Source organism: Aythya fuligula, chromosome 7 (assembly GCF_009819795.1).
Source record: "Aythya fuligula isolate bAytFul2 chromosome 7, bAytFul2.pri, whole genome shotgun sequence".
Classification (NCBI taxonomy): Eukaryota; Metazoa; Chordata; class Aves; order Anseriformes; family Anatidae; genus Aythya; species Aythya fuligula.
This window is the reverse complement of record NC_045565.1, coordinates 10,385,951-10,411,147: the sequence shown is the minus strand read 5'-3', so window position 1 is coordinate 10,411,147 and position 25,197 is coordinate 10,385,951. Positions and strand designations below refer to the sequence as shown.

General features: G+C 36.9%; 1 protein-coding gene across 2 annotated transcripts in view; it reads left to right on the top strand.

Moving 5' to 3' along the window:
• The window catches only part of NRG3 (neuregulin 3), a 411,171-nt gene that overhangs the window by 335,744 nt on the left and 50,230 nt on the right, over window positions 1–25,197 (top strand). Inside the window, exon 4 of one of the 2 annotated variants that reach the window (XM_032190922.1) lies at window positions 2,923–2,946. In XM_032190922.1, the coding sequence (XP_032046813.1) occupies window positions 2,923–2,946 (24 nt within the window). Of the gene's footprint in view, window positions 1–2,919; window positions 2,947–25,197 lie in introns of both variants that reach the window. The other variant, XM_032190920.1, reaches the window with a different exon arrangement.

Below are 25,197 nucleotides of genomic sequence, written 5' to 3'. Positions count from 1 at the left end.
TATTCCCAGAGCGTTAGCACCCGATTCTGCCTTCTGAGAAAGCGGGTTTAGTTTTTGGAGGTGGCCTTTCAAAGGAGACAACTCAGACAAGGATTCAGATAAGGGGAGAGGTGGCAGCAGTCATTTTCTCTCCTTTTCTGTTTTTGGTTTTGCTTTTTGTTGTTGTTGTTGTTTTTTCTTGTTTTTATGTTTTTCTATATGCAAAGATGTGGGTTTGGGGTTGTCATGCTGGATTTTTGTTTTTGCTTTTTCTCTAGTGGAGGAAACATCATAGAATGATACAAACGTTACTCTAAGAGCCAAACAATGGGAGCAGTTACTTTAATGACTGCTGATATTTCTTCTTTTGCCTTTCATTACTTTGCATCCTCAACTCTGTGTGTAGGAGCCATGTTTATATTAAGGAATTAAGTTTTGAAGTTAGGTGTTTGTTAACTTGTGAGTACAGCTGAATTTCTGCAGTGAGAGAAAAGGGGATGGAAGGCTGTGTGTACATTCAGATTCTTAAGAGGTTATTTCTTTTATTTATTCTTCTTCCTTCTGAAGTCCTTGAGCCAAAGTAGTGCTGCCATCCCATTGCTGTGTGTGGGATCAGAGCATCTTTCTTGTTTTAAAATGAAGTCGTGACATACTTAAACTAGGGAACAGGGGGGAAGAAAGTGAAGAGTTGTACTACAGTCTCTTTGCAGTTTAAAACCAAAACCAAACAAAAATAGGGATTTACAGATGCATTTGGACAGCACTTGCACACTATCCAGTGTCCAGCGGTCTGGAAAGTGTGTTTTAAACAGGATGCCACTGTCACTGGGTGTTTTTCACTTCAGTCAGTGGGACGCCCATAATCCCCAGATATGCCTCCTGGGTGATTTCCTGATCATGACTCTGGGCGTGGTGGCTCTTCCCCAAACCTGCAGGTGACTGCAGAGGTTGGCTCCCAAGCCTGGGCTCCATTTCCGTCATGCAGGGGAAGAGGGCTGTGCAAATGCCTATGCGCTCTGAATGGCACAGTGCACCAAATCCGCAGGGATTATTAATGCGGTGTTTTCTGTTTCCAGGTGTCTGCTTGCAGAGCTTGTAGAACAGTTCTTGGTGATACAAATTGGCAGCTTAGATATTTTACTGTAAGGGTTTATCCCATTAGACATCCTTTCATCATAATCTTTGTAAGTCAGCTTTATCAGCGATATATACTATGCTGGTTGCTGAAGTTGCTTTCCAGGCACGTGAGAGATTTAAAATAACCTGACAAATTTCCGCCCTCTTCGATTGAATTTTCCAGATGTTGTTAAGGAACCCTCCAGTTTTTAAAGGAAGGGTGTATTTTGTATGCTCTTTTTGAACAAGTAGCTTTTAACCATGTTGGTGAACTGAATGCAGGAGAGTACAGGCCGTGCATGGGAAGCTCTGCTATTTAGAGAACCTGCATACCTGGTCAGGATAATTTTATCAGCTCTTCTACATAGCCTTAAAAAGATGATATAGCTTGATCTTCATGTGTGAATATCCGTAGCTCCTTGGAGACCTGATTACAGTGTTTTGATCTCCATTATAATTTTTTTTAAAGCAAGCAGTTGGTGGCTACATCTTCATCTAGTTTACAGAAAGACGCAAGGTGTGAATTGCAGACAGATATTTGTGGATTTTGTAGATACAGAAAAATTGAGGAAAAAAGCAAGATACAACCTCTGTGAATATATTATGTTAAATGCACTTTTGATATTTCTAATCTCATGCTCTTCTAAGAATTAAATCCCTGTGCCAACAGGGTTGTTTGGATGTGAATGCATAAATATTGATTAGATGTGCGATGTATGGCTTTAAATTTGTGTGAAGTTATATTTCCCTAATCCATATATGTATGGTTTTAATTTAACATTAACATTATATACGTATAATACAAAAGTAAAATATGTCAGTCCTAGCATAGACAAAAATTGTGGTTTGCACCCTTTCAGAAAGTTTGGTCTTCCACAATTTAAGTTTGTATTTGAAGCTACTCCTTACACACCCAGTTTTGAAGAGTCAGCTCTATTTTTTTCCTTTGCCCTGTCCCTGAAGGGTGGAGAGTTTGTTATTCTTTAATTGCATGTCAACTTAAACATACTTCCTATCAAGTTAAAAAAGATAAAGGCTTTATATAAATTGAAATCTACTTTGCACTAAAACTTCTTTCTGTAACAGCATCAAACCATGATTCACTACCACCACTAGTCATGTGAAAAAAGGGGTCTTGAAGTGGTTTGATCTCATTATGGTAAATTTGGTCCATGTGACTGAAAAAAAAAAAAAAAAAGTTTTTGATTGTTCTGATTTCCTTGAAATTATTGCTCCATATCAGAACAAATGGCTAAATAGGCAATGTGCCTGCTATTTCCTGAAGTTGGGTTTTCTGTTATGGAACACACCACAGTTGTGCAATCACATTGGGTGGGGGCATGGCCACTGTAATGAGCTGCAAAACTCAGTAATAAAAGTCTTTCATTTCTCAGTCTAGGTTTTGATCCCTGAAAGAGAAATGAAAGAGAACACTTTAATTAATGATATTGAGAGAGGATTTTAAGGAGGAAGAGAGGATGAATTCCTGTAGGTAACTGGCTTGAGGCAGTTCAGTCAATGTAAATATAATGACTGCAGGTGTTCACGTCCTACCCCAAATACACTTACTTTAAGTGACAACACTTTAAAGTTCTGGCTTACAGTTGCCCCTGTGAGGACAGAGCTCTGGTTTTCTTTCAGACCAGTCCTTATACAGTATATCCCTGACCCTGTACTGAGTTCTGCAGCATCTGTCATAAAGTACTGAATTCAATACTGAATCATACAATACAAATGATGATATAGATTGTATTTACTTTTTAGTCTATTTCTAACATTTCCATCTCTTCTTCTTTTTTCTTTTACATGCTTTCTTATGTACAGCAGACCATTTAGGAATCGAATTCATGGGTAAGTTTTCTCTTCTCTTTTTTCACTGTCTAACATGTATCTTGGTGCCTCATCCCAAAGCACGTGGAAGTTAATGGGAAGACTCCCATGAACTTCATCAGTGGATTTTGGATTGGGCTTTGAGAACAGCTCCTGTTATATTTACTGATTACATATGAAATTATATCAAGATCTATTTTTTCGCTTGTCCACTCTTGTTTATAGAGAGCTATAAACTTCATAGCAATGTTTTGTGTGTGTGTTTTGTTTTGTTTTGTATTTTATTGTTGTTTAATGAAACGTATTGTAGAAATTATATGGGTGTATCATGACATTTTATATGAGATTTTAGAAAGAAGTTAGAGCCTATCTTTATGTAAAGGAAAATAAATTTTAAAATAGAGAGCATTTTTGTTTGTTTTCAGAATTTGGTATTGACTGCAGTGTTAATGCATAACTATGTTTAATGTGAACCATTTCATTAGCATTTAACAGAGAAGTTGCAGGGATTCTTTTCAGAAAAAATGACAAATAAGCTTTTTCCTAACCTGAAGTTAAATTAAGCAGGAGTGAATAACAGATCAGAAGTATTCCTTTTTATATTTTTTGAAAAGAAAAGGTGATGTTCTATTGAATCCATTGCTGTCTTGTAATGTATTCGTAGCCCGAGGGACTGACAGACTTAATAGGTCATTGCTTCACCTCTCAGCTGGGGATCTGCAGAAAGTGGGTGGGTTATTTTCTTTAGGAAGCTCAAGTTTGTCTTTAGTAGAGTTAGTGAACTGATGCATCTTTTGTGTAAAAAAAAAAAAAAAAAAAAAAAAAAAAAAAAAAAAAAAAACACAAAAAAACAGCTTGCATAAACTATTGCATATGACTGAAGACACTGTAATAAAAAGCTTGTGAAGATGTCATAAAAATTACCTTTAATGCATCCTTTGCATGTGTTGAGTTTTGCCCATTTTTTTTTCAGATTTTAAAAGTAAAAATATGATAACCTTATGACTGTAAGTGATGATATGGGGTTTATTTTGGCAATTCAAGTATAAGTTGTCATTATACCAACATGGTGATGAATATTAATGGTGCAGCTGACTTAGCAAGAGGACAGCTAGCAGGCAGAGGGATTTTTTTCCTACTGCTTTTGGACTTTTGTGGCATACCTAGAGACCTGTCTCCAGGTTCAGACCCCCTAGGTAAGGACAGAGATTTACAGTCTGAATTGAGTCCAGTGGATGCCCACCAAGATGGCCAGGGAGCTCAAGACATGCAAAGAGATGCAAAGTGCACTAGTTTCATAGAGGAGGACAAAGTGGAATCTCCCTCCCATCTAAAACTATCTGATGGCTACTTACAGAGAAGACAGAATTGGACTCTGTGGAGGTGAGGGAGGTGGTGGACCCAGACAGCATCAAAAAAAAAAAAAAAAAAAAAAAAAGTTCTCATTACTTATTATGAAAGCGTATCTTCAAAATGAGAGTGGTCAAACATTGGAACAGGTTCCCCAGAGACACTGGGGAGCTTCCATTGCTGGAGATTTTTAAGGCTTGGCTGGAGAGGTCTCTGAGTACCCTGATGGTGCTGCAAGGTGTGCTCTGCTTTGAGCAGCTGGTTGGGCAGGATATGCCCTCCAGTGATCCCTTTCAGCCTTTGTTATGCTGTGATTCTGTGAGCTCTAGAAGTTTGGTGTTTCACTTCACTTTATAGGAAACTTTAAAAGTACTGGTGGAATTAATGCAAGTGTTTCTGTAGACTTCGTTGACAAGCAAAATTTTTTACACAGAAGATTCTGCATATATTATAATTTTACTGCTTAACTGAAATTGTAAGCAGCAATCTTGAGGCATACGAATTGAAAGATAAGCATATACATAAAAGAAAGAGGATACGGAACACATACAGGATTCAAAGAGTAAGCTTTTCCATAGGAAGCAGGAAAGCGTACCGTAGGAGGCAAAGCTGAAGCATTTTAGCTTCATTTTGAACATTTTAGTTTCTTTTCTTTTCTTTGTTTTTGTTTTGTTTTGTTTTGTTTGTTTGTTTTTACTATGTCTCTCTTAAGACTTGAAATAAAGCCAATCCCTGTAGTCTTGGCTCAGAGTAGTCTTCTCATATGAGTAGCTTTCTGATTGTTTTATTTAATATCAAAACAGATCCTGATTGTGTACAAATTAATGAAATCTTGTGTCTCCAGCCTGGAAATATTATGACAGAGTCTAAGATGAGGCCTGAGGTGTTTTATGGTGGGCTAAAAAAAGCAAAATCCAGAACTACACATGAAAGTGAAATGCTTGTGCTTCTTAAAGCTGCCTCCCCCCCCCACCCCTCCCGTTAAGAACTACTTAAGAAGTGTAAGCAAATATGGAATCATTACTGTACACAAAGCAAAATATACAAATCCCCACTCTGTATACAGAGACATGAGGTGACGATATACTCATCCTGTTATGGCCACCAATGCAAAGCCTTTCCCATCAGTTTACTTCTGTACTGTAGAAAATAATCACAATTACTGCGACAAATATTTTTCAGTTATTAGAAATAGCAATGTATGGGTGATGCAAAGCTTAGCCTTGATTGCGTGTAATCCAGGACATGCTTTCTAGCGTTTTCGTTGTGTTTATGGGTTCAGTTGCTTTAGGGATTCCACTTCTGTCATTGTCTTCTGAGAATTTTGCTTTTGAAGTTCCCCTGTTCTTTGAGGAAAATAGTGTAATAATTGATTTGGAGAGTATTTTCACTTTCAAAATAGAACTGAATTTCACTTTGTTTTTTCTGACTGATAATGAGGGAATGGAAGATACCACTGTACTCTCTTAGAAACATTTTGTAGTTAGGTGAAGTGAAACGGTAATGGTGAACACTACATAAAAACCTAGAATTTGGATCCCTGCCTTGCTTTTCAAAATTATTTTCACCACTTTTTCACAAACTTGTTCTAAGAGCAAAAGCCACATAAGCCTGGATTCCTGAGGAAGGCTGGACTCTCCACGGTCAGTAAAACTAAAAGCTCATTTAGATAAGAACATCCATCCCTGGAGATGCCCCAGTGGAGCAGATGAATGGTCCATCCAATTAAGCATTCATTCTCTAAGGAAAGGAAATGAGCCATTTTTGTCAGACTCTCAAGAATCCAGATTTGCTGGAGTATAGACTCCTGCCCAGTTCTTTTACTCTCCTTATACGGATCTGCCGTCCATGAATTTGCGTGTCCTTTTGAACTGGCTGGTACTGCCTTCCCCCACAAGCTCCAGCAGCTGCCAGTTGCAGAGGTTCTCACTGGCAGGCTGTGTACCTTGCTGTCCCATTACCTGCCAAACCCACCTCCAGCCAGAACCTTTGACAGATCCTTATTTCTCTCTCACATGCAGCATTTTTTGAACATGAGTTAAACGTTCAGTTTATCTGCCACACTTGCTGTTTTGTTATCCTTGACCATGTTCCCCTATGCCTCCTTTTGGATATTATTTGGTTTATGTTCTGTATGCTATTGTACATGCACAAACATGAATACCTGGTACTTCAGTATCATTGCTGGCCTTGGTTTGGAGTGTCTGTTTCTTCGTATGGATAGCAGAGATAAATGCAGACTTATTAATGTGGCATATCAGTTTTAAAATGTTGCAAATATAACAACAGATGTATGCTTCTGAGGTATGCTCATGCAGCTTCTGTGGGAAAAATGAAATTCATATATGTGTTCAGGGGACACTGTCCTCTCAAAAATGTACATCTAAGTATTGTAATCAGAGTGGCTGAGCTTCATGAAATTTCTGATGATATGGACATGCTGTACATTGCCTAATACCTCAAAGGAAAGAAAAAATAAAGTCTTGTTTAGTACTCACTTGTGAGAACTAGATTCAGTTCCCACCTCTGATGCAATCTATTCAAAAGGCTTTGGGCAATATATTTTTATCACTCTGTGCCTTACTTTCTCATTTACTATCTTTTTTGTCAGGCTTTTACATTTAGATTTCTCAACTCTCTAGGGACTAAATCTCTTTTTGTAGTGCATAACACAGTTTTCTTCCTTGTGAGAGGCTGAAAGGTTCACCTATTCTTTGCTGCTGCTCCCTGCTTCCTCCTAGGAGCATGCCATGGTGCACTGGGGACCTGCCTTGCCTCAGCATGCAGGGTGCCTGGTCTGGATTGGTGCACATTTCTGTGGGGTTCCCAAAATGTCTCACCAATGATGATGCTTGCAATGTCATTTAAATTTCTGTCACATAGGTAAGTAAGTATTATCATGATGTTCCTATAAACAGGCTGAACATCTATGTGTATTAAAAATTTTGTGTCAATTGAAAGCAGGCTGGCTGTTGCTAGTGCTTGTTTGGGGCAGTGAGTTTGTAATAAATGAGAGAGATTGAAAGAAGTATTGAATGAGAGAACTAAATGATGTATTGTTAGCTCTAGTGTGGGGTAGAGTACATACACATTACAATCAGTCTTCTTGACTTTCAGAACTGAATGTTTGGTTAGTTGGAAATATTGATGATGAAGCCAAACATCTCTGATAGCCAATACGGCTGATCTGGTTATTTGGTGATATGGTAGTTGCAACCCAGTTGGTAGCTGGGTTGTGGAGACTGACCTTACGTGTGTGTGTCTCAGCTGCAGAGTAAAATCTGCTTTAACTAACGCGCAAAAGAGATGCAGAAGCCTGAGGGTGATTTTACAAACAAGTGTTCCAGGTAAAGAGTCAGTCGGTACCCAAGACAAGGAGTCATCAGTTTTACTAATTTCTTACAGCAAGAATGAGCAGAGTTAGGACATTCTAAAGGGTGAAGTGTGAAGGTGAGTGATACATGAACAAGCACGACTGTTAAAGCAGTTGTCGTGGTTTAACCTGGCTGGCAGCTAAACACCACGCAGCCATTCGCTCACCCTCCCCCCTCCCTCTCTGGGACGGGGGAGAGAAATGGAAAGTGAAGCCCGTGAGTTGAGGAGTTGAGATAAAGACAGTTTAATAAGACAGGAAAATAATAATAATAATAATAATAATAATAATAATAATAATACAATGGTGATAATAGGAAAGTAATAAAAATATGTACAAACAAGTGATGCACAATGCAATTGCTCACCACCCGCTGACCGATGCCCAGCCTAACCCCGAGCAGTCCGGCCCCCTCCCCCCCGGCTAGCCACTCCTATATATTGTTTAGCATGACGTCAGATGGTATGGAATACCCCTTTGGCTAGTTTGGGTCACCTGTCCTGGGTCTGTCCCCTCCCAGCTCTTACTGCACCCCCAGCCTGCCTGTTGGCAGGACAGAGCGAAAGGCTGAGATGTCCTTGGCTTGGTATAAGCACTGCTCTGCAACAATTAAAACATCGGGGTGTTATCAGCACTCTTCTCATCCTAAGCCAAAACACCGCATTCCACCAGCTACTAGGAAGAAAATTAATTCTGTTCTAACTGAAACCAGGACAGCAGTTCATCCACAACACCTAATCTGATGATCCAGAATCTTTATCTTTTGTTTAGTAACAGTAATGTCTGATGGATACAAATGAAAATAACATGTCACAGGCAAGTGCAACAGGCAGGCCACTGCTGTTTTAATGGAAATACATTGTCATATCAAATAGTACTCTTCCTTAGGCTGCTTAACAGTTAAACTAATGTCAGCGGTATAAATAAGTATGAAGCATTAACCTGAATCTCCTATGCTTGGATTGCAAAATTAATATAGCAGTTGTTAAAATTAGTTGCCAAGTTTAACTCTCTGGTATTTAGGCCTTACTCAGGAAATAAATATTCTTCCATAAAACTGATTTTCTTTTTTGGAAAAATCAGAAGAAACTTAACCGAAGTCAAGGGAGTAACAATGATGTAGTACCCTTACAGGTGGGGAATCATTAAATAACATTTATTTGAGCAGAGCTATAAAGAACTCAGGAATTGAATGCTATGAAAATTATTCTTAATATATCACCTTGTGATGATGATGGTGTGAAAAATATTTGCTTTTTCTATTCTGAGCAGTTGTTAATATTGGAGAAGAAGGTGCCTGCTTTGTTTTCACTGTGCTAATTCTCACGGTCTCCTCATTGTGATAAGATGGTTGTAAACCTAAGACTCTGGGAACACCTAATAAATCAACTCTGTAAGCTTGTGTCATGTATCCTGACAGATGCATTTTGATCTTTCCCAACAATAAAAGTTGGGTTTGCTGATAGTCAGTATGAGGAAGACTGCAAAAAATAATATTTATTTTGTTTGAGAAGAAACATAAAGTTCATAGGTTCCTTCACAGTTCACAAAATGTGCAGCTGGTGAACCATCCTCTGAAACCCAATGTCTTGTAGCAGCAAACAGATAATGAAAATAAATACCAGCGGATGGTTCTAGCCATAGTTGTCATTTAGCAACTCTTATCTGTTATAAAATCCTCTTATACTTCCATCTTCAGTGGAAAAGAGGATGAATGCTCGTTTGCATGAGCAAAGAATGTATTTGCTCTAACGGACATGTTTAAAAAAAAAATAAAGTTCATCTTTCCCTATATTCCTTTTTTTTTTTTTTTTTTTTTCTTCCTTTTTTAAGTATTTAGCAGGTAGATCTTTTTTTATGGTAATATGTGGCACTGGCTTTTTTATGCTTCTGTTTACATAAAATCTATTATTAGGTATTCTGGTCATAATCAACACATGTCTATTTAGTTAATTAATATTGTTCTTAATCATAAGTATTTAAAATATTTCATCATATCTCCATACACCTTTAATAAATTCTGAAGGAACTAAGAGAAGATGTTTAGGTAATGTCAGTTGTTATGTCAGTTGTTGCCATTTCTCCATTAATCCCTTTGTTGTTAATCCTGACCAAATTTTTCATTACTTTTTTTTTTTTTCAAATTTAGTAAGGGCTTCATTCCTGGGACCATTGTCTTTCTTTTGCTTTGTGAAATACCTATCACTTTTAAGTATGTTGCAAAATAACATTAGTATTCTGAGACACTAAATTACTTTGGATCTGGAGAACTTTGCACGGGCTTCTTTTAGCGGATAAGAGCAATCATTTATTCAGCTCTAGAGAAAAGAGACATAAGTACCAGAAGAGAGAGTTTTATAGAAACAGCTGATGTCTTCATGCTACGAGAGTAATGGATAAATCAGAGGTTCCTCAGTGGCTGGAGAAAGCTCTGCTATCACCTTGGTTCACCACTACCTTCTGTACTTTTCTCTGTATGTCATTTTTCCGATTTGTCTACATTTTATGTATTGGCAGTGGGTTGGATTGGATTCATTTTCATTATTTTTAGAAGGCATGATTAACAGATTCACCATACGGTTAATTTACATGTGCTGTAGTAGCCTGTAACACTTCATGACCATATTCCCTAACAAAATAGTCATTTTGTGAACTATATGGATAAAATAACATCAAGGTATGTATTTTCTTCTGCTTTCACCTAACTGTATCTATTAATTACTTGTGGTGAAACATATGGAAATGCAATTGTATGTATATATTTATTGATAATACAGTATATTGATGAGTTTAGGAAACTAGAATCAGTCAGGGTTTCTCTGTCTGGGCTGGGCTGGGCTGGAGGAGGTGTTAGTTGTGTGAAGCAGGGTATAACTGTATAAACTGGGTGTATGTCATCAGCAATGCTACGTATAGCCATTATTCTGTCACTTCTTATGCGAGTGTGTACAGTGTATCATTATGTGCTGATCAGAGAGAAATTAGTAAGGTTGGTGTTATCTGTGGACTAGAAAACAGAATTGGGAAACCCTACAAAATGGATGTTTTATACAAGCTCTCAGGTAAGTTGCCATGGAATTCCTAGTGCCAGCTACAAAGTGTTGGTTTAAGAACAACTGCACTCTATTGTCACCTTGGGAAGAAGAGACGTGCTTCAAGGCTGGATTTCAACTGGGAACACAGCATCTCATCTGCATAAAGAAGTTTCTGCTGTATTATGTTGTTATGTATACAAATTACGCATACATTCTGGTTTAGGATCAGGGATGTACCTGAGGTTGCTGCGTGGCTACTGTGTCTCAAAGGTGAACTCTTTTCATCATGAAATGCAGGTAATTGGATGGCACCAGCTGAACAGACAGCTGTGTGTTTAAATGTGACCTTATACCCAGTCAGCCTTATGAGCTGCGCTTGAACGTGGTATTTAGGTCAATGCTTCATTTAGCTCAAGGAGTTGTTAAAACGGGCATCACAAGGGCATGCTAACATAATTAGATGACTTGCAATGTTGATATTTTACTTTTGGCCTTGTTTGGGCTGTGATAGTTTAACCAGATGAAAAAATGTGTAGACAGTGACTAGTATGTATTGTATGGTGTGAAATGTGACTAGCACACAAAGGCGAGACCTGCACATCCAAGGTGGTGGTGGAGGCAGCTGCCTGCCAGAAGCTGTGATACAAAGCCAGTGAGGTTTTGTGTTTCCAGTTGAGCAAGGACCTGGGAGGAGGCTTCATAGTAATACGTGGCACATGTACATGAAGAGACATGAAAACTTGGAGTCTGCTGTTAGGCTACTAGGTTGTGTTTTTTTTTTAGTGGTTGTTTACTGTGTACTGAAGTTACCTTGCTACAGGAAAGAGGCTCCAAATGCCAGTGCTGTGCCATGTTTATGCAGCCATGGTGAATCGTGTTACTTTGTCCTTTTTCTGCTTTGAGGTGTCATGTAGATGTCAAGTCTCATCCAGAAAACAATGCAAGGACTTGGAAAGCAGAAGGTAAATATCACACTAAATGTTCCATGGCAGTGGTGCACTTATAATGTATATTACAGTTGTATAGAAAATTTGATGTTTCTGACAGTGAACTAAATTTTTCTGTGTCCTCTGTGCCTAGAATGAGTAGAGACAGTGTCCTGCCACTTGCTGCTGGGAGCAGAGGAGAAGGGTAAGCAATGTGGAAAAGTTGACAATGCATTCTGTAGAGCACTAAATTATTTTTTCATGTACTCCCTTTTTTTTCTTTTGCAGGAGCTGTACGATATTGGCATGTGAAGAAACACAAAGTCATTATTCCAACTCCCGCTGATTGTTTTTAATAAAGTTACTTTTACAATAATTGAAAATTGTCTCATGATCCCATTTTCCATCCTCATCAATATCAGTTTATTTCCATTTCAAAACTAGCATGCCTATGCTGAAAATTGCTGTTTGTCCAGTTACCCAGGGTATCACTATTTGCGTGTGTGTTGTTCTTGTGTGCTTGATTCTTAATAAAGTTTTATTAATCACAGAGTTGCAAAACGTTGCATGCAGATGACAGACATGGTTTTTTGTTTACCAGTGCAGACTTTGGACCTTTGGATGGTAAAAACGATTACAATGAGGTATTTTGATTTATGGATTCAGAATTCTCAGTATCATTTGGATCATGTCCATGTGGTTAGTCACTGTGGTTATACTTATGAATAATTATCAAATTAATGTGATCATTTTTATGTTCATGATAAATGAATTATGTACTGCTTCATGCCTATATTATCGAGTAAACTCTATTGTCTTTAGTAGTATAATATTACTCTATGGTTATTCTTTCAGGTCCTTTGGTAATTTTGCATTTCACATTCAAATACAAAGAAAGATCAAAGTGGAAATACAAAATAATAGCCTGGTAATGGAGGGGCACGACAGATGATAATATTGAAGTTCTCAGAAGAATTAACAGAAACAATTTAGGGTCTTCAATGCTGCCTGCCTAAGACTTGTCTCTTCTATTCAGTGCCCAGTGAGGTACACTCACAACTCTCCTGCGTTTAGCTCTGTTGGATGTGGCATGGGAAAAGCACCAAGTTGTTCAATGCTGTGAAGACTTACATATCCCTATGCAAGCCAAGTTTAGCTCTAAGTAGTCGTATGTGCTGCAGTGCTAGAATTTATTAAATTAATAACCTGCGTCAGTGAGTACAGCACTGTGATTGCAGGTACTGTTGTTGCATGACATTTGTTATACTCCTGTACTTTGGGCAATTCAAATAAGATATAAACAAGAAAATATCCAAAGTTAACTCTGTTCATTTGATGAATGATGAAGATAAAAAAAAAATCACCAAAATAAGGTTTTGATTTGTGTCACTTTTTCTTGTAAAGCTCTGTGGGGTGCTTTTAAATTCTTTCTCACACGAAGGGGGAGCCTCTTATCAAGGTAAGGTAGTATCAGAGCATCTCATTCTTCCAGTTAGTAGCGAATCTTGTCTTGAAATAAAATGGCTGGCCATTAGTGGGAAAAGGTAAGTGAGTATAGAAATCTTGTAGAAGTAAATCAAGCCATTTAATATTAAATTACTTTGAGAGACTTGTAGGTGAGCTGGAGACAAACAGTAGATGTACTCATCTTAAATTGTGCTTTTTTTAAAGCTAAGATAACTGTTGTGTTTTCCTGGGAATACATATTTTAAGCTACATGTTCTAAATGTCATACTCACTATTTTGCCCCAATAGAACTGGATTTTATCATTATAACATCAATGTAAATATGTATATTTTTTTGGTGGATTGCCAAATACTAGTGAGTTGTGGGAACTGTGCTGGAAGGGCAATATCTTATTTCTCAATATTGGGTCAAAGTCTCTCAATTCACTGATAATTGGTGTAGCTAGGAGACATCTGAAAGACAATGAAAATGCAATCTGTTCTTGATGCTGCTTTATTCAGCTTTTACAACAGGTTTTGTTCTGCTAGAGGAGTGAGCAATGTATGCTGTTGGCTTGCTTTTTTGAGTGATTTGTGATTTTTTGCTATATCTTTTAGAATTTGGTAGTATTCACGTATCAGCTATTTTTATCGTTTCATTGTCTGAATACCTTTATGGATTGGTTTTAGCATCTGTAGGCCATGAATCAGTTCAGTAATCATCCAGTTCAGTGTGCTCATTCGTGTGCAGTGTGGATCTAATAGTTCTTGTGCAAAGAAAATTCAGAATCACCTTTAATTTTGCAGCTGTAATTCTTATTGTGCCAAGCTGCCTCGAGAATTTAGGATTGAAGTATGCTCCAGATATCTTGCTGCATGTCTCGCCTGTGTCCCTGGATTCTTTCAGTGCTAGTTTTTCATCTCAAGCATGCTGCATAAATTGGGACATACTCCTTTCCTTTTTAGCTACTGTGAAGAATGTGGTGGGGAAGCAGTTCACTTTTTAAGAAACCTGTTCCATGCCTCTTCACCCACCAAAATATGCCCTGTTTCTCTCTCTCTCTTTTTTTTTTTTTTTTTTTTTTTTTTTTTTTATATATATAAATAGAAAGCTTCTGTTTCAATTTGTAGTTTCTTCTCTCAGTAAACTAAGCTAATAAAAAAAATATGATAATACCAGTATATGGTTTATTTGCCTTGGAATTATCTTCTCATAAATACATCCCATGATTTAACATTACTGTTTTGTCTCATTTTCTACTGCTTATTCATAGTATCAAGGTGTGTACTATCAATCATTTCAGTTATCCTTTTGTCACCTTTATTGCTTGCTCAGTCTCTTTGATATCTTCATCTTACACTTCATTTTTTCACTCTTGGTGCTGTAAAAACATTGATGTTTCTGTTGATAGCATAGCCGTGCTGATAGACATTTTTGCAAGGTCTTCTGCTGTTCAGAGGAGTCTGTCCCTTGCTGTCATTATTCCTGTGTCACTGCTCTTAAGAGTTGCTTTTTACCTATGTACTTCCTTTGTGATTTCCTTTTATTTTTAATTGTTTGGCACACCTCTGTCTGCAGCCACCACTTATTTACTGATTATTTTGATATTGCTACTACTTTTGCTGTTGATGCTATCCTTTTTTTTCCTTACCAATAGTTTGTATTGTTAAATTTTCTGAATAATCAGAAGTCCACATATTAACACCTACATCTGTTATTCAGAACTTCTTGTTTTTCTTTTATGCTAGAGCTTAAAATCTTTTTTGTAATTAAGATTTTTTTCAGAGTTCTTTTTGCAAATCTTGTGTTCATCTCCAAGATGCCAACTGTCTTTTTGTTATTTGTGAGGAGTTCTGCAGTGCAATGAGCTACATTGCACTTCTTAAAATAATTTATAGTATTCCTGCCCACTGTGCTATCTTTCTTTATGTACTAACCTCCCTATTTAATGTTGGAAGTGCTTCCTCTGAGTTATATATATTATATATATATAATTTACAGCATATATTTCTTTTTCTCTAATCCTTATTTTTTTTTTATTATTTTTTTTTGCTCGATACCACCTGTTTTGCTCCCTGTTGTACCTTTCATTTTCTGTTCCCTGATTGTCTGAAGTTGCTGTCCTTCAAAGCTTAGTTGTTGTGCCTGAGAGTTTCTTCTTCACTTAGAAAGTATTTGCAGAAAGCAAGTCATAGTATCAAGCTGAATAATTGAGATTGGAAGGGACCTCAGAAGGTCTTTAGTCCAACCTGCTGTTCAAAGCAGCAGGGTTAGCTCAGGTTCCAAGAGGATGCTGAGGGCTTGATCCAGCTGAGTCTTTAAAAACTGGGGACTGCACTTCTCTGGGTGACCTGTTCCAGTGTCTCACTCTCATAATGGCAAAATAAAGCTTCCTCATATCTAGTTAAAAATTCTCACTTTAATTTATTATTTATGTAAGAATATTTTGGAACTATGCTTTTGTTTAGTTTGGAGTATATTTATATTTATTTCTTTTACTATTTGTTATATTTTAGATATTATTAAGTAATTGCATATTGATCCTCAGTTCTATGCTGTTTTGACTGTTATGCTTTGTAAAAATGTGTTTAGCCTTAGATTTGATAATCTTGCTTTTCTTGCCTGGTAAATAACTCATCATCATTAATTTCTGTAAATTTACTACTAGAAAAATTACATGATATAATACAATTCAAAAATAAAGCTCACTCTGTGATTTTGCTGTTATCCAGATCTAGAGTATAGTATTTTATCAGATGTATACAAAAGGGGATTCTAAAATTAATGAGCTGTATAGTATGTTATTTTATTCTAAATCATAACAGAAAAGCTACAAAGTTGTTCTAGTTTTGGCATCTTTGCTCATGTAGTATGATCAAAGTTGCTCTTACTGTTATCTAGAGAATCTCTACTATTATCCAATTTCATGTTCAATTCTGCACTTAGGCAAGAATTCAAAGAATTAACTGGAAGTTAAGAAAATAATATTGTTGAGTTTTCTAATGGTCACAAAAACAAGCAAAAGTAGTTTAACAGTCTTGACAGACAGTTAACAGAAATACGATATATAATCTGCTGTGATTCCTGATATGACTCTTTAACAGAATTCAGGCATAGAAGTACCAGGAATAGTAGGGTTCAACACTTTATCCATGTACGTTAAAGGTGCTTTGGGTCTAAAACTACAGGATTGAAGACTCTTCATTTGAAATGGCTTCAACATTGCAGTCTCATCTTGCAGTCTTAGTAGAAGATTTATAAACTTTAGAGCATGCCATCAAAATAGGCTTGAAAAGGTGCTAAATGTACAAGCCTTGCTTTAAGCTAACACACACTCTATTCCTAAAGTGCTTTTATTGATAGACATACACTTTTGCGATAGCCTGAATTAGGCGCAGTCATGAAAGGCAAATTAACATTCGTGATTGACTCATGCTTCAGTGTTGAAAATTTATGATGAGTTCTTTTCTGATTTGTCTTATGCTGTTTCCTTTCCAACTTTGTATGTATTTACATTGTGTTGTTGTATGTTCCAATCTGTGAACTTTAGTGAATTTTAATATCTTTAAAAAAATAATTAAATATTTTTAGGTAGTAGTTCTTCTTTCATATCTTTCTCATCTTTCTGCTTTAGTGAATATTTACAAAGCCAATATGTATTTTAAAATGTTTTTCATATGATATTTTATGACATCATTCTTTTAGACTAAGATGCATCTGTTCCATTTTTATGGTGAATGGTGGCAGTGAACAAGCAACTCAATAAATCCAAGTGAAGTTAATAGAGTATTCTTTCTCTTCTGCTGTTTCTATGACAACGCTATCAGCAAAAGGAAGAAAAGACTAATGATCTCCCTTTAGGGACAACTGTTCCTCTCCTACATCATTTTACATATTGGCCGAACTTCTTTTTAGAGTGTTTATAATAAAGTGAGTTGGTTAAAATGTGTTTAAAAAGACAGTCTGATGGATTATTAATTTGGATTATTATTTTATTATGTACTTTTGCCAGCACCAACAAGTGGTAGTCACTTTCAAAAATAATAAAAAATAAATAAAATACTAGAAGGCATGGGTGTGTGCTCTGCAGTGTAACCTAAGGAACAAACAAACAAGAGGTAACACGAAGTGTGTTATGTTGGGTAAGAAGTCAGGATATAGCCTGGATCATTTAGGCTGCTGATCTAACTTCCAGCATGAGAATATTGCAAGATTCTAGGTTTTGTTGAACATATGCATATTCATTGCAGCAAACACAGTAGTGATGTCATCAGGTTGAGTATAAACGTATAAGACTTGGCTCATCCAACTATACCTACTTTAAAGTTCCTGCCATAAGCTAATCATCTGGAATTGCTCTATAATCAGTGGGGAGTGAACAGTACATGCAGACTGTGATCAGTCCACTTTAGTATGTGCTGAATTGCCACCTGGACATCATGGTGAGATCACACCTTCTACATGGCTAAAAAGAAACAAGAGGAAACCTGTTTCTACAGATGGCATACATCAGTGTGTAAGAATAGTAGCTTACAGCAAGATGAAGTAGTTCATGAGGGAGTAATTTACTTCTGAAAAAATAGCTTGCAAGGAGATACAGAGGTACTTGAGGCTGAAGAAATCAAGCAGGGTAAACTCATCTTCAGGAGAGTAGAAATGACAGATGGACAAGATGAGACAAGAATAATTGTTTGACAGTGACTGAGTTGTTTTGCTTCTTGCTTATTTTGCTTCTTTTTTGTATGTCTTTAAAAATAGGAGTTGGTAGGGAGGAAGGAGCTGATCTACGCCTCTTCTGAGTGGCATGGAGATTTTAATGTTGTGAAATTGAGAGACAGAAGAAAGGGAGACTGAGATTAGACATGTAGTACAAACATCAAGGGCATACAGCATGAGGATACATTTATACTTTGAGAAATATTTCTACAGTAATAGGTAATTATATCATGAATGCTGTTTTACAAAAATCACTGATATTCTTATGTAGGTGGTTGTTCAATCTAACAAACCAATAGTATGGCTTTTAATACACTGCAGCACACTAGCATTGTGGATTTAGGTACTGTAAACATAACCTCATAATGCACTAGTATCTATTAATAATGTATTAATTTATGAAGATAGAAGTACAATAGTACAAAGCACTGACCTGGTTAAATTAGTTTTTTTCATTAATAGTACATTTACTCAGAAAAGTAAATGTGGAAGAATTTACTTCTGAAGTGTCCAAATTAAACCATATGTCTATTTATAAAGTAATAATAATAATAATTAAAAAAACAACGTGGTCTGTAACAATGTCCAGTCAACTTGTGAGAAAATGTAAAAATGTTCAAATTGTGTTTGACTATTACTGAGATGTGTTTAAAAATTTGAAAGCATTTAGGACTAACCAATGTCTTCCACAATTTTATTTCCCAAATTGTATGCTACACTAGTAAAAAATTGCAACACAGCATTGTTCTAAGTACTTACTGATATTAATTTAGAAGTAGTGGCTTCCATGATCACTGATGCAGTTGAGTTTGTTGAGTCTTTTTCCTAATTAAATACATAACAAAGATTTACTCTGTAGATTGCATTGTCTGAATAGTCTTGAACAATTCATATTTGAATTAGTGTCAAACAGATGATGATTTTGAGATTTTTATTTTTTTTTGTAAACAAAGGATAAGAAACTTGTCAGATCTGTTCCACCTGCTTAAATAGATAGTTTTGCAGATTGGAAACTTAGATTTAAATGAATGTTCTTAAATATTTTGGTAGCTTGAAAAAGTATTTCAGCTTACCACTCATGGGCAGTTAAAAGACAGAAAATAATCCTTTTTTCCTCTCTTTTGTCCCTTTCTGTTACATACATAGATTTTTTTTCTGTCATTTTACTTGAATGTAAAAGGATTTGGTCATTTTCATTAGCATCGTTTTTCATTTTCTTCAGCAAGTGATAGCATATTAAGATTTTACTTTTATTCACTAAGTATGCAGTATTCACTAAGAATGCAACTGTGTGGTTTGCCACCAAAAATTTTATCATAATTTTTTTTTCAATTTGGGAAATTAATCTTTTGTGCTTTCAATAATTGTCTGTTAGTAATTTCAGTAATTGTAAGTTATATTTAAAAAAAAAAAAAAAAAAAAAAAAAGAAAAAAAAGTAAAAGAGTTTGTCCTTGCAGTTTTTTTTGGAATATTTGATAGTAAAGTGTTCTATTGTCTTCCATCATATCTGACCTGTCCAATTTAGAGGGGAACAGCACAGAGGGATGAGTCAAAGGACAGCTTAATCCTCTGTACAGTAGAGGGCTGCCAGTGAGCAGTCAGTGCTTCCATTTGGCATAATGAAGAGATGAGCTGGTGCAGTAGCACAGACAAGAACAGTTACAAGTAGGTGGAAATTTCATTGCAAGAGTTATTTTTTTTTTTTTTTGCAAGGCGATAACTGGGTGAAGAATTCTGACCACAGCAAGGTTTACTTTCTTGAACAGGACGAGGTCAATTTCTTGTTGAAGAACTTGATTTTACTGTTACTAGATATAAACATTGTGAGATTTCTCTCATGCAGTATAAGATGATTACAAACTTACTTGAAGCTATTTGTATAGTGAACAGAAGTCATTTCAGATAATGTATTCTGAGTTACAAGTGACTGAATTGTCTCAAATTACTATAAGCAATTAAAAAAAAAAAAAGACTAATTTTTTTTTTGTATCCCAGGTACCATAATAGATTATAACTTACACATTTAATAAGAATAATTTTCAACAAGTAAAGTAATTAGAGTTTGCATAAATAACTTGGTGTTCGTATCTTTTATCATTGCACCTGTCAAGATAGCTTCCTTTTACACTGGTGAGAGACTGAAACATATAATCTGCAAATATATTTATCTTGATCTATATCAAATTTATCTATCTATAGTATATAACTACGTTGAATATATTTAAAAAAAAGAAAAAGAAAAGAGTAATTCATAATAGAATCCCATGGGAAAACGTTTTTAACATCAAAAGTTTCATGAGCTAAATGCAACTCATGAAAAATAAAGTTAATAATGGGCATATTACTGAACTCTTAACATTTTCTATACGTAGAAATAACTGGAGTACCTATTCGGTATATTGATTTCTATATTTTATTTGCTAGAATCCTTTCTACTTTTCTGTTTTCCTATTCTGTCTTCTATTGTTGCTGAAGTCTTTACACACACATTTAATTAGTCACATTTTTTCATTTATGCTATACACTGTATGACACTAAACTGTCATTTTAACCTAATCTACTGGTCCAGTCATGCATCATCTAATGATGCATCCTGCTTTGTCCAGACAAATTACAGCAATTTAATAAAGTATGTTTTTACTATTAATATGGACAATCGTGTTGTGGATGCTTCACTTCTGTTTCTGTTCTCTGAACAGGAAGCAGAAAAGAACCATTTCTCTATTCTATTACCAGGAAATATTACAAAGAAAAATGTTTTCTTACTCATAATTCCCTATTTAATCATTACTGGTGAATAACGTTGTTGTTCTAAAAATAATCTGAATTGCTATGTGGGTAAGAGGTTATGCCATTCGTTATGTTAATGTTGCTGAATCAGAAGACCTCAGCTTCTGAGGTGGACCAGGATACATAGTCCATCACTAGAGGAAGGCTGACACTGCCCCAGAAGCAAAGCATTCATGTGCTCAGCAGCTTTCTGCCTTCCACCTGCTGATGCAGCTCCCCCCTCACATTCCCTGTGGTGTACAAGCCTCTGTGGAGGCTGTGTTTGTGCCCCACCATGCTCCCTGAGAAGGTGAAAGTGCTGTGCAGGATAGCTGAGAGCTTGGCCACTCGCCATGCTCCCCCGGGGAGGTACCCGTGCCCTTTTCATGAGGTTCTGCACTCCAGAGGTGAGGGCAGTATTGCTGGCCTTTCTGGGAAACTGCTGACAGGTACTTTTTGGCTCAGTATAACAAACTCTATAACTACTTGATGCAGAATATGCACTGAACACTCCTTTATGATCCTATATTCCCCAGTATCTGCCCAGTTTGTCTTAGGTAAGGATAAAGAAACACTTAGAGCTGTGTCCAAACCTTCAGGGGGACATTTATAATAGAAGCAAATCCCATTCAGTTTACACTGCTAGTGTTAAGCTCGGTGTTTTCAAGAGTGTTCACTATGAATAAAGTAAAGAAATTATGTTCTGTCACCCAAAATACTGTATATGTTATGTCCGATGCTCTCAGCTTTGCTGCTGTGCTTTTCTATGCCTACTGGTAAATTGCTGCTTTTTAGGGAGGACACAAGTAGCATGTGAAAAACACCCTCATCTGCTGGATTACTTTGCAGGGTTGTTTGCTCAGCAAGGAGCACAATGGATCAGAGGTCGTAAAATGCTGTAATCCCTCTTCTTGACCAGTGTTTGTTAATGAAATGGGTTAAGGCAGAAGCGAATGTGGGCAGGAAAGATAAAGTCAAGAACAGAGGGAAAGTCCAGCGCCGCTTCAATGAAACAAGGAGAAACCATGTTGGGGTTGGTGAAGAGGCAGTGTGGGTGGGCTGAAAGAGGCAGTGGTGGTCCTCTTAAACACTGTGATTGTGGTGTTGTAGAGAAAGAGGTTTTGTTTAGTGTAACTCTTGTTACCCTAAAAGCAAATTCTAAGAACGAAGGCTCTCATAGCAAAAGTGAAGCCAGGAGTTTTGCTGAGAAAAAATTCAGTAAGTGCTACAGCCAATCTGTCTCTGAGTCAGAAAATTGGTGTCAGTCTCCAGAAAAACATCAATAAAATGTGTCTTTAAGTGAATAAATGAGAGACAAATGAAGGTTGTTTTAGCTTGAAAGGTGACCTATTATAAACCAAACTACTTCAGTTCTGCAAGCTTCTGTTTTTCCAAACATAGACATTGCTTCTGGCTGTTCAGTTGTTGACACAGGAGCATGTGTTTCATGGCAGCTCGTGGTGTTGTACATGACATAGTAGATGTGCTATTGCTAGATTTTGTGTTAGGATTTAATTAATTTTGCTTTTCATATGATAGTATTTTTGCCTATTTTATAGGCATTTCTGTAAATAAATAAAAAAACTTTTCATAATTTTTATTTATTTAATTTCTATGTGTTCTTTCATATAGATTCCCAGTTTGTAAGGGTAAAACTTTTTTATACCCCCAGTGATTGTGGCAAACCACAATCTAAATATAGCATTATTTAGATCATTATTTAATTGGCTTTACTAATTGGTAACTATGCTGAACACCTATCAGAAGGCTATATACATTGTTAACATACACTAAATTATTGTGTAATGTAATTCAAAGCTGTAAGAGCAGGCCAGTTTTAAGGGGAAATGTGAACTTAGTCACTCCTCTTTCTATCTTCTATAGAAAATAGTTTGCTGTGCACGTTTTTTGACATGTCTCTAACTAGCGAGTTTCAACAATAGCAAATGATCAGGCACTGATGCCAGCTACTTATCAAAATGAAATTTCCAAGCTGACATTGAATTAGAGTTGTTTTACATATGGAAAGAATATAGCTTATAAGAGTCATAGAACTGTAGAAGTTGTTATAATGGGCAGGGGATAACAGGGAAATCAGTTAGCTGCTTACTTGTCATGCATGACTGGTAGGGCACAAGTGTGCCACATGGAGCATTGAGCACAAACTATGCAGTGCTTGCAGCATGAACAAACAAAGTAACAACTAAAGAAACAAAAGCAGATGTTGCCTTTATTAAGAGTCTTCATTAAGGGAACAAGTCTTGCTTATAGGAAGTGCTGTGCAACTTGTCTGTAGAGAGATATGCCATGGAATTTACAGCTTGCCTTTAACAGGAAGATTTTGCTATTGACATTGGGATCTCAGTTGGTAAATACTCATTTCAACGGAGCTTTGCTCATTTACTCCCTTTGACAACCTGGCCCTCTTATTTTAATTGGAAAGAAGCAGACAAAATCTAATCATGCAGAGCCTGCTCCATACCAAATGCAGGCTTACTGCAGCCACCCAGAGTTCAAGTGAATCCTTCGTGCTCCGTGTAAAACTAAATTGAGCAACTGCATCACGTGACCAAATCTTCTACAGCATGCTCTGAAAGGCAATGTCATAGGAAGAGCATCACAGAAGACTGTGAAAAGGTGGCAAAAGGAGCAATTACAGCATTCATTTTTCCCTTTTATTGTCTGAGACATGCCAGTTGTTAGTGAGCAACATTTAATTAAACTGTTATCAATTTAACTTTGGAGTATTTCATAATCTCACCCTTGGCATTGTCTTTTTATTAGGAAAAGGCTTAAGTGCCTATGAAATATAATGAAAAGCCATGGGGAGGGGTTGCACAGAGTGAAGCTGGTAATCCATTGGGGACCTACGTAGGAAACTTTCATTTTTCAGTGATACAGCAGAGCTTTGAAGATTATCAGGACTCTTTATCTTCTATTCAGTTTTCTCTGAACTCAAAGCCTCATCTATACAAAGTACATCCCAGTGAATATCTACTGAGATAAAGGTGGAGAGACTAGTTTATTAGTGCTTTTCTTCAAGTGTTTTATATTTGTGTAATTACTTGTACGATGTGGTGTGTAGGAGCCAGAGTGAGACTCCAGGTCACTAAGTCTGTTCAGTGCCCCAGAGTGTTTATTGTACAAATCGTTAGGTTCGGTTCAGGCTCTGTGTTTTTGACACTGCAAACATATGGATTTATATTTTCCTCAGCCTCTAAAAAATAAAGAATCACAGAATTTCTAGGTTGGAAGAGACCTCAAGATCATCGAGTCCAACCTCTGACCTAACGCTAGCAGTCCCCACTAAACCATATCCCTAAGCTCTACATCTAAACGTCTTTTAAAGACTTCCAGGGATGGTGACTCCACCACTTCCCTGGGCAGCCTGTTTCAATGCCTAACAACCCTTTCGGTAAAGAAGTTCATCCTAACATCCAACCTAAAACTCCCCTGGTGCAATTTAAGCCCATTCCCCCTCGTCCTGTCACCAGGCACGTGGGAGAACAGACCAACCCCCAACTCACTACAGCCTCCTTTAAGGTATCTGTAAAGAGCAATAAGGTCGCCCCTGAGCCTCCTTTTCTCCAGGCTGAACAAGCCCAGCTCCCTCAGCCGCTCCTCGTAGGACTTGTTCTCCAGGCCCCTCACCAGCTTTGTCGCCCTTCTCTGCACCCGCTCAAGCACCTCGATGTCCTTGTAGCGAGGGCCCAAAGCTGAACACAGTACTCGAGGTGCGGCACAGACTCAAGGTCCGATCAGGACTGATTCTGGTAAGTGCAGGGGCACAATATTTTCCTCTTAGGTTTGTTATTTTTACACAAGAATATGTTCAACCAGTCAGCCAGGATCCAGAATTCGGATTTCAGCTCTAAGATGCCAACTGTATGCAATTCTTGTATATGGTTTCTCTGTTGTATTGTTGATTCACATTGTAAACTAAATACTGTAGTAATGCTGTCTTACCTCTCTACAATTGTTTAAAGACTATTTAGTGCATGTGAAGAGCATCAAAATCCTTAGAAAACAGGCAAAATCCAGATGTACCATTCCAGTTGAGTTCTTTTTTCTGATTATTTAACTGTCAGTTACTAGTTATTGTTGCTTACAGGACTATTGCTCCTTCAATCCCAGGACCGGAAAGAAGTTCTATCTCCACTAGTAATCTGTATCTTTCTCAGATATTAACAGGTTATGAATATAGATATTAACAGTCAGGTGTCTTTTTTTTTTTTTTTTTTTTTTTTTGGAAGAGTCTCCAATGTGTGGCAGTGTAAATTGCCATTACTGATCCCTTTGCTTAGAGGTGATGCTCATCTGACTGCTGCATCTCCCCTTTTGTTGTGGCTGCCTGTAAGCACAGAAAGGCACAGTTGCAGCTCACATCTAACTCAGCTTCTGCCTTGCAGTTAAGGTGTAAAGCATTAATTCTTAAATGGAAATCTAAATTATAATTTTATTAATTATTAATTGTATTATCTAGCTTGCTTCCTTTCCCAGTGTCAGAGGTGCCGACTCGTGCCATTCAGTTTGAGTTAACCCTAGTTGTGACAGACTACTGCATATGTCCATATTGCTGGTAACATAAAGAATGGCTAAGCAACAGTCTGTAGAATGTACATGTATTTAGAGCCCTTCACATAGCATATGTGTTG